This window comes from Elephantulus edwardii, unplaced genomic scaffold, assembly GCF_000299155.1.
Source record: "Elephantulus edwardii isolate Elephantulus edwardi_28Jun2011 unplaced genomic scaffold, EleEdw1.0 scaffold00061, whole genome shotgun sequence".
Lineage (NCBI taxonomy): Eukaryota > Metazoa > Chordata > Mammalia > Macroscelidea > Macroscelididae > Elephantulus > Elephantulus edwardii.
The window spans coordinates 10,658,315-10,668,726 of record NW_006399811.1 but is presented as its reverse complement, the minus strand read 5'-3'; the positions used below and the strand labels follow the sequence as shown (position 1 = coordinate 10,668,726).

The 10,412-nt window shown below is 37.0% G+C and overlaps 1 protein-coding gene across 2 annotated transcripts in view; it reads right to left on the bottom strand.

The window, feature by feature from the left end:
• Nucleotides 1-10,412, bottom strand: part of XPR1 (xenotropic and polytropic retrovirus receptor 1) — a 252,287-nt gene that overhangs the window by 88,332 nt on the left and 153,543 nt on the right. For both annotated transcript variants that reach the window (XM_006887736.1, XM_006887735.1), the window contains exon 3: nucleotides 5,795-5,896. In XM_006887736.1, the coding sequence (XP_006887798.1) occupies nucleotides 5,795-5,896 (102 nt within the window). The remainder of the gene's footprint in view (nucleotides 1-5,794; nucleotides 5,897-10,412) is intronic.

The following is a 10,412-nucleotide window of genomic DNA, read 5'->3' as shown; positions in this document are numbered from 1 at the left end:
GGGGGCTAGGCGGGGAGAGAAGTGCAGCAATGAATGAATGGAAATCCAAAATCTCTGTAAATGAAATTATAAAAAAAAAAAAGCTTAAGAAGGAAAAAAAAAGCAACAAAAAGCTCAGCAGAAGCAAACAAATAGAAATGGCAGCGAGTGGAGTCTCAACTGCATAGTAGAGGCTTACAAGATTGGTTTCTACAGGACATGGAGAAATACTGATTTGGAAAGAAAAATGGCAAACAAAGAGCATGCTAGGCTCGACCTCTCATCTTCTATCAGTTTTTTTCATACTGTTTGTTCTCTTTTCTCCATCTCTTATTTCTCACTAAGTCAAAAAGGAAAATCAGCTTCTATTTAACACAAATATGATGCTTGTACAATTGGAGAATATGTTGACATGTTAGGGGGGGTAAAAATCATCTCTAAGAAAAGAAGTTACAAAGTTTGTAAAAAACTTTTCATCCTCAAATAGAGAAGTTAAAGCAATTTCAAGTAAAGTGAACTTTTTTAGATTTGGGAATAAAATAGCCATTTGTAGATGGCTACCACAAATGGAAAGTGGAAGAGAGGAGGAGAAAAGAATAAATAGATAATAGATACATATTAAGATGACTGAAGGGAAAGGTAGTATATGAAAAGGGAGTAATAGCACAATATTTCAAAAGAAAGGGAAGAAATATAAACTTTAAACAGCAGATATATAGTTTGACAGGCAAAATAAGCATAGAGATACATAAAAGGACCATACATATGTTCAGCACTCTTTCCCAACATCATAACTCAAACTCATCGATTCTTCTCTTGTCATCCTTATTCACTGTCTAGCCCTCAGATACAATCATGTGATTGGAAAGAGTGTGGTTTGAATTAGACACACTTTAGTCTTTAAATTGACATCCTTGCTCTTCAGAACTTTGGAGAGATCCCTGACAGCTGACTTTCACAATGCTCTATCTCTCCTAACTGCTGGTACCAAAGGTGTTGACTGTGGATTCAAGCCAAGATGAAACTGCTGACAATATTAATCTTTTCTCTATCTATCATGACGTTTCTAATTGGTCCAGTGGTAATGATATTTGTTTTCTTGATACTGAGATGTAATCCATATTAAAGGGTGCAATCCTTGATCCTCTTCAGGAAGCATTTCAGTCTCTCCTTGCTTTCAGCAAACAAAAGTGTATTGTTTGCATAATGCAGGTTGTTGGTGAGTCTTCCTCCAATCATGATGTTGCCGCCTTCTTCATGAAGTCTAGCTTCTAAAATGATTTGCTAAGCATAAAGACTGAGTATGTTTGAAAAAAAAGGATACAGCCTTGATGCACATTTATCTTAATTTTAAACTATTCAGTGTTCCCTTGCTGTTTGGACAATAGCTTCTTGGTCCAGGTATAGATTTCGTATAAGCAAAATTAAGTTTTGGAATTATTAATATTCTCAATTATTCATAGTTTGTTATGATCCACAATCAAATGCCTTTGCATTATCAATAGAACACAAAAAGACATCCTTCTGGATATACCATATTATGTTGGATCAGCTTTCTTGGGAATGGGGGAGTAGATCTGTGCCCAGTTAGCTAAATTCCAAATTACCTGGCACAGACCGGTGTGCATGTCCAAGACTGCACTTGTTAGTTGATTCATATCAACTTGTATTCCATCAGTTCCTGGGGCCCTATTTTATCCAATGCCTCCAATGTATCTTGAACTTCCCCCTCATTATCACTGCTCTTCGTCATATGCTACTGCCTGTGATATTTTAGTGTTGATCAATTCGTTTTTGTACTGACTCCAAGTATTCTCTCCATCTTTTCTGTTGTTGTTAGGTTTTTATTGGTTTGCACAAAATCAATCATATACATTATATTTTATACATGTATTTTGTGTTTTATATAACCATCCATATACACTATATTTCATATGATTAATTACCATTGATCTATGTCCATTATCATCCTGTCTTTTTAAGTCCCCACTGAATCTGTCCCATCCCTTTACCCTTCCATCTTGTTTTGATGATTCCTGGATTATTCAAGATTTTCCCCATAGAATATCCCAGTATTGCAACTAGAGGACTACTTCCTGTTAAGTGCCACTGACTGGAGTACAATTCACTGTATTCTTATGAACAAAAGATCTGAACTCTGTCCTATTTTGTGCCATCCTTATTATTTTTGACACACTGGAGTCCACTCCCATAGACAGTGTATCAGTCATTCTGGTTGAGTGTCATCCTCTCCTTTGCTGACCCTGCATCTTTCCAGACATGATCACCCTTTTAGAAGGAAAAGCCTCTTCTAAACAACATGTCCAAAATATGTGAAAGGAAGCTTCACCATGCCTGCTTCCAAGGAACACTCTGGATGCACTTTCTCCAAGGCATACCTATTGTTCTTCTAGCAGTCTGTGGGATAATCAGCCCTCTTCTCCAACACCACAACTCCAATGTATTGATTCTTCTCATGTCATCCTTATTCATTATCTAGCTCTCAGATGCACTGCAGATAACTGGTAAGACTGTGGTTTAAATCAGGCATATTTTAGTCTTTAAAATGACATTATTGATTTCTCAGGCCTTTGGAGAGACTTTTGACCACAGACTTTGCCTGTGCTATATGTGTCCCGACCAAACTGCTGGTACCAAGGCAAGATGGAGACCAGCAAGGTGAAATCATTAACAATTTCAATCTTTTCTCCATCAATCATAATACTTCTAATTGGCCCAGTGGTGATGATTTTAGTTTTCCTGATGTTGGAATGTAATTAATATTGAAGCTACAATCCTTGATCCTCTGCAGCAAGTGCTTTAGATCCTTCTTGCTTTCAGCAAGCAAGGTTATGTACTTTGCATACACACTATCATTGTTTTTATTAGGTACTGTCCAGTCAGAATTGACTCAAAGTTGACCCTATAGTGGGTTTTCAAAGGCAATAAACAATACAGGAGGATACTGCACATTTTTCTCCCACCAAGAAGCTGGTGGATTTGAATGGTGTGCCTTCAGTTTGACAGCGTAATTCCTTATCACTAAACCAGCAGATGTAATTCATTTCTGGAAGAGATGAGGAAATATAAATTCTGACTAGTAAAGCTTCTGAATGGGCCATGGATCATAAAATTCTATCAAGGTATATCAGGGTACTTCTTCACAAAAAGGTCTCAAAATCTTTGCAATGGCAAGAGAAGGAAGGTAATAAATATATAAGTCTCTGACATTGTACCATTGAAGTAGACTGTTGCTATCTCAGCTGAAAAATAGTTGTGTCTCAGTATCTATGGGAGTTCGCTTCCAGGACACCCACCTCTACACTCAAATCAAGTGCCTTACATAAGATGTTATAGGTGCCTTACATAAGATGCTATAGTATCTGCATATAACCTACGTATGTATTCCCATATTGTTGTTGTTGTTGTTATATATATGCCGTCGAGTCACTTGTGACTCAGAGCGACCCTATGTACAATAGCCCTAAACTCTGCTCTGTCCTGTGCCAATCGCACTGTCTCTGACACTCCCATCCCGATTACCCCAGTCACTGAATCAATCCACCTCACGGAGGGCCTTCCCCTCCTGCGCTGTCCCTCCACCCTTCCAAGCATGATGTCCTTCTCCAAGGATCGGTCCCTCCTTATAACATGTCCAAAGTATGTTAGGCGAAGCCTCAGAATCCTGTTAGATGAAGCCTCAGAATCCTTGCCTCCAAGGAGCTGCCTGATTTAACCCTTTCTAGGATGAATCTGTTTGTTTTCCTGGTAGTCCATGATACATTCAATACTCTTCTCCAGCACCACAGTTCAAAGGCATCAATTCTCCTTCCATCCTTCTTAGTGACATATTTCATATTCCCATATAGTTTTACATTATCTCTAAAGTACTTACAATCACTTATAACTCCACAGTCCATATGAAGTTGATCTCCAAGCCCAAACATGGCACCTCTCTGCCAGTTCACAAATACCAGTGGCTTAGCGTGAGGAAGATGGGCAACCTCCTCCTTGGAAAGCCCACTAAAGGATGAGTTAGTTCCAATTTCACAGCAATGGTAGAGTTTTAGAGTCTTAGCCTTTGAGGGGTGGCTTTGACCACTTGCTCTTAAAAATGTTTTTTATTAACTGGATAAATGCTGTGTACTGCATTGAAATGGATGAGGGAGAGAACAGTTTAAAAGCAATTTATTATAAGGTATTATGATTATCATAATTGTCCAGAACGAAGGTTGCAGAGTGGAGTATACTCAGGGATGGCGGTGGGGAGGTGCGGGGGGATTGTATACCAGTGAAGGAATTTTTCTTTTGCTTTTCAAGAAGAGCAGACTGGGGGTGGGGGTGGGCAGGGAGAAAAGTGCAACAATGAATGAATGGAAATCCAAAAGCTCTGTAAATGTTCATTAAAATTAATAATAAAATCTAAATCAATAAAAAAGTTTTTTATTTTATATTGACTTAATAAAATATAATTGTCTTTTAAAATATTTTTCGAATTTACAGATGCAGAACTCAAAAGATCCCTTAAATATAGTACAGCAAGGAAATAAAATTTAGCTTATTAAAAAAAGGTTTCATACAGTCTGAAATGCACAATTTGGAGAGGATAAAATAGATGAATGAGACTTTCTAAAGATTAAATCTCTGTGCTCATAAAAAACTTCCAGCAGAGTAAAAAGAAAACCTACTGACTGGGAACAAACATTTGGCAATACCATCTCAGACAAGGGTTTCATAAGACAAGTTTACAAAATTCTACAGGGCTCCTGGAAGAAAGACTGATCACACAATTACAAAATGGGCAAAAGATATGGAAAGACTTTTCACAGAGGAAGACATTCAGATGGCCAACAGATACATGAAGAAATGCTCAAAATTACTGACAATAAGAGAGATGCAAACAAAAACCACAATTAGATATAATCTCACCCCAGTAGCAGTGGCAAAGTTTAGCTGTGCAGCAAACAATAAATGTTAGAGAAATGTGGAGAAGTGGGAACACTCATACACTATTGGTAGAATTGTAAAATGGTATAAACACTCTGGAAGGCAGTTTGGCATTTCCTCAGAAGTTGAGCACAGAAACTCCATATATGATCTAGCTATTCCACTGCTAGGAATACAATTCAAAGAAATCAGAACTGAGACACAAATGAAATTTGTACACCAATGTTCATAGCAGTGTTATTCACCATCACAAGAGTATGGAAACAGCCCAAATGTCCAACCACAACTGAATGAATTAAGAAATTGTGGTACACTCACACAATGGAATAATATGCAGCACTCAGGAGAAATTATTTTGAAAAATACTACAAACCTTGGGAGAGACTGGAGAGCATTATACTGAGTGAACTAACTCAGTCTCATAAGAACAAATACTCCATAAGACTATTATTGTAAAAAATAGAATAATAACTAGTAAAACATGTATGAGGACCCAAAGAGGGAAGGGGTGGGAGCAGAGAGGCAAGGAAAGGTGGGAGTGAAATGATAGGCTTACACAATTTGGGGGTGGTGATGCGGTGGTTAAAGGAAATTAGAATGATCAGGTGGGGACCTGAAAAGATGGGGTAATTATGGGCACAGTCCAATGGTGATTAATTTTATAAAACATACTATATAGGAATGATTGTGTGCAATACAGTGTGAATGAAGAATAGCATGAAACACAAAGTATACAAACTTTGTAAGCAAACCAATATAAAAAAAAATTCAAACAAAATAACAAACAATGGCATGGAAGACTTTCTCACCTCTCTCTTATACATCATTAAAAAAAAAAAACACAAAACCAAAACCAAAAAACACTCACCTGAATAAAATGTGTTGATTTTGGCAAGTTCCTTTTCACAGGTTTGGAAAAATTTTTCTTCAAACTTGGCAAAATATCTCTTTACTGTGTCTTCATCCGTAACTGAAAAGTAAAGAAATCAGTATTTAATGTCTGAAGGAGAATTAAAATATAGGGCTATAAAATTTAGATTGTCTACTTTTTTAATCTTCAAAATGATTACTATACGTGCATTTTTCTGAAAAAAAAAAAAAATAGTAAACCAAATGAGGACACTAAATGTTTTTACTGAAATACAAATAATTCATAATTTTGATAGTCATAAAATTTTACATGGTTGGTTCTGTTGAGAATATATACAGCAAAATAACACCAATTCAACCATTTGTCCACATACAATTCAGGAACACTGAATGTATCCTACAAGCTGTGCAAACATTCTCACCCTCCTTTTCTGAGTTATTTGTTCACTAACAAAAGTTCATTGGCCCTAAATTTTTACACCATTTTTTAAATTGAATGGGTGTATCTTTGTTATGATAACTTTAAAATAATATGTCACATGTAAAACAAAAGTGATGTGGATGACACAACCTTGTAGACTTACAAAATCTTAAAACTTTATTTAAATGGTGAAATATTGTAAATTTTAATATTTAAATGGTGAAAAGGTAAGTATTCCATAGTATCAGTTGATGTAGTCAAGGAAGATTTAAGGTGACAGTAACTGAACTAAGTAAGACTCACATAGGAGAAACAAAAGCAGACAAGTAGTAGTTGTTAGGTGCCATCAAGTAGAGAACAACGTATAGGGAGCCTAAGGCAGTGACCCAAAATCTGCCCTATCCTTTACCATCATATCATCTCTGACACATTAGAGTCCATTGCTGAAATCGTCATGTCAGTCCACCTCCTTGGGGATCTTCCTCACCTCCACTGATCCTCCATCTTTCCAAACATGATATCCCTTTTCAAGGAATAGCCTCACTTTGCCACATGTCCAAAGTATGAAAGATGAAGTTATGCCATTCTTGCCTCCTAGGAGAACTCTGGCTGCACCTTCCCCAAGACACACCTATTTTTTTTTCAGCCCATGGTATATTCAGTACTCTTCTCCAATGCAACAATATAAAGGCATCAATTCTTCTGTCATCCTTATTCAATATCCAGCTCTCTGATATGTAGCAGGTGATAGAGAAGACCATGGCCTGAATCAGGTGCACCTTAATCTTCAAACTGACATCACTGTTCTTCTGGTTTTTGCAAAGGTCTCTGAAAGAAGACTTGCCTAATGCAGTATGTCTTCTGATTTCCTGACTGCTGGTACCAAGGGTGCTGACTGTTGATCTAAGGAAGAAGAAATCACTGACCGTTTCAATTCTTTCTCCAATTATCCATAACAGACTGAAGTTGTTAGATAAGTAGAGATGGGGGAGAGGTGAATGGGGAAATATACCAGCCCAATGGCAGTAACAGCATGAAGATGTAACTGTGGAAAATGCGTCCGGGGTGTGTGTGTGTGGTGAAATTTCACTGTTCAGTGTTAAACTGTTGCCTATTCATTTCTTTCTTTCTTTTTTTTGCTTGTTTAGCTGCACCAGACACTGAAAAAGGATGTGTGAGTAATGGCTGTAAATCAGATGGTAAAAACTATAGTTGAGTTGCTGTTGTTAGGTGCTGTTGACTCAAGGACACTCTATGAACAAAAGCTCTGTCATGCTCAAGCCCATTGTGGTAGTCACTGCATAAATCTATCTTATCAAGGGTCTTCCTCTCTTTCTCTAACCCTTTACCATTCCCAACATGATGTCTCTCTCCATGGATTGGTTCCTCTTGAGAATGCCCAAAATAAGTGAGATGAAATATCATATTCCTTGCCTCTGAGGAGGACTCTGGGTCCATTTCCTTCAAGACAAACCTGTGTTTTTTGGTATTCTATGGGATAAACAATAGTCTTCACCAAAAATCCCAATTCAAAGGCATTGATTCTTCTTCTGTCTTCATGATTAACTGTCTAGCTTTCAAGCACACAGAAAGAAAATGAAAAGATATGGCTTGGATCATGTGCACCTTAGTCTTTAAAATCATTATCACTATTTTTTTAGAACTTCGGGGAAGTCTCTTGACAGCAGATTTGCCCAATGCAGCACATCTTTTGATTTCTTGACTGGCGCTACCATGGTGTTGATTATGAATCCAAGTAAAATGCAATCATTGAAAACTTCAATTTTTCTTCATCTATCATGATGTTTGCTGTTTAAAACAAGCTTGGAAGCAGGAGTAGCATTCACTTCCATAACAGCTTGCCTCTGGAAACCCTATAAACCTGGAGAAAGAATGAAAGTCATACAAGTGTTGAGGACTTTCATTCATAAGGTCATTATGACTTGCCTCCGATTCAAAGGCACTTAACAACAATAACATCAACATAGAGATCAGTTGGCCTAGTGGACAGAAAGTGACACTACCAAGCCAAAGATGGGTGACTTTTAATCCGCAGCCATCAGGCTTTTATTGTTTTTGGTCAGGCATTCTTCTAGGTCATATAGCCCTGGTGTGTCACTTGCTATACAGAGGTAATCTATGGTTGCTGTGAAGCTGGACACTGACAATGATGTGTCAAATGCATTAATGGTTACCCATGGTGGACAATGTTTGGTGGAGCTTCCCGATTAAAACAAGCTTGGAAGCAGGAGTGGCATCCACTTCCACAATAGCTTGCCTCTGGAAACGCTACGAACCTGGAGAAAGGATAAAGTCATACATGCAAGTATTGAGGACTTTAGTTCATAAGGTGGCTATGAGTCACCTACAACTTGACAGCAATTAAAAACAACAATCATGATGTTGTCTGTTGGTTCAGACGTGAGGATTCTTTTACTGTAACAATGGGCTCAAGTATAAGAGAGATGATAAGCATGGCACAGGATAGGGCAAGGTTCAGATCCATTATTCTTAGGATTAATGAATTATAATTGACTGGAAAGAATCTAACAAGAATGCTGAAAGTTGATATTCTATAGTAAGTGATTAAAAATATTTGCTACTTTTCTGTAAGCAAGGTAACATAGGTTACTGATGAATCATTTTCCAATCCTGATGCTACATTCTTTTTCATGTAATCTAACTTCTTGAATGATTTGCTGAGCATATAAACGGAATAGGTATGGAGAAAGGAAACAGCCCTGACGCACATCTTTCATGATTTTAAACCATGGCAGTGTCCTCTTCCTCTGTTCACAAAATTGTTTCTTGGTCTATGCAGAAGATTCACATGATCACAAATCAATGTTCTAGGATTCCAATTCTTCTCCATGTTAATCCTATTTTGTTACAATCCACACAGTCAAACATCTTTCCATAGGCAATAAAACACAAGGAAACATCTCAGGTATTCCCTTAGCTTTCAGTTATGAACAATCTGACATTAAAAATGGTATCTTGTGTATCATTGCCTCTTCTGAATTCAGCTTGAATTTCTAGTCCTCTCCTGTCAAAATACTGTTTGAGTTGTTTTTAAAAAAGCTACTGTAAGATTTTATTTATATGAGATACTAATGATTATTATAAGATAATTTCTACAGTCTATTATATCACCTTTTATGGAAATGGAAATAAAGATGTATCTCTTCCAATTAGTGGGCCAGGTAACTGTCTTCCATATTTCTTGGCTGAAGATAATTGGGTAACATAAATGAAAAGAGCAAATGTGTGGCTCCATTTATAATAAAAACAGTAATTTACACTTTACTTGACTATGGAAAACTGTAACACACATGTCTAATTAGTTGCTGCATGTGGTAGGTAGTATAAGGTCAATGCTATCAAATGTTAGGGAGCACTGGTGGCCCAGTGGTAGTGAGTTATGCTGCCAACTCAAAGGTAGGCAGTTTGAATCCTCCAACTGCTCTTTAAGTATGACAGCTTGACTAGGGGTTGGTGAGATAGGAAAAGGCAAGAATTATTGTTTCTTATTCTTACTTTCAGTGTCATCAAACAACCAACTCACAGCTGATCCTCCACTGGGTATCTGAAGCTCCTTTGGGTTAGCAGTGAAATTCCTTAAAGATTAGGCCACTAGAGCACCCTAATCACTGTTGAGGTAACATATAATTGTTGCAAATGATTGACCTCATTGAATTTCCTGCATTTTACATATAAAAAATCTTGAAGATATAAATGTGTCTTTAATAGTCTTATAAAAATAACAACTTTGAATCTATTAATTTCATTTCAATACCACAAAAAAATACCCCCAAAAAACCCCCAGCACAAAATCTTAACATTTATTTATATATAACTTTTCCTCTGTTTTTTAGTTAGTTTTAGTTAGTATAGTATTATCTATACTATGGATTGTGCAGTGATAAAGGAATAACCATTTTAAGTTCCTGGTATGAACCCAGCAATTTGGGTTTATTAAGTGATACAAACTATCCAAGGCGAATGAGAATTCTTTTTTTAAAGCACAAAACCAGTACATGACCTTTTTTAAAAAAGTTGACCATGAATGTAGAATCGCTATGGCAACAGATACTGCTATTATCATATTATTTTGCAATTGTTGCTGTTGTTGTTGTTATGTGCCATCAAGTCGCTTGCAACTCACAGCGACGCTATACACAAGAGCCCTAAATGC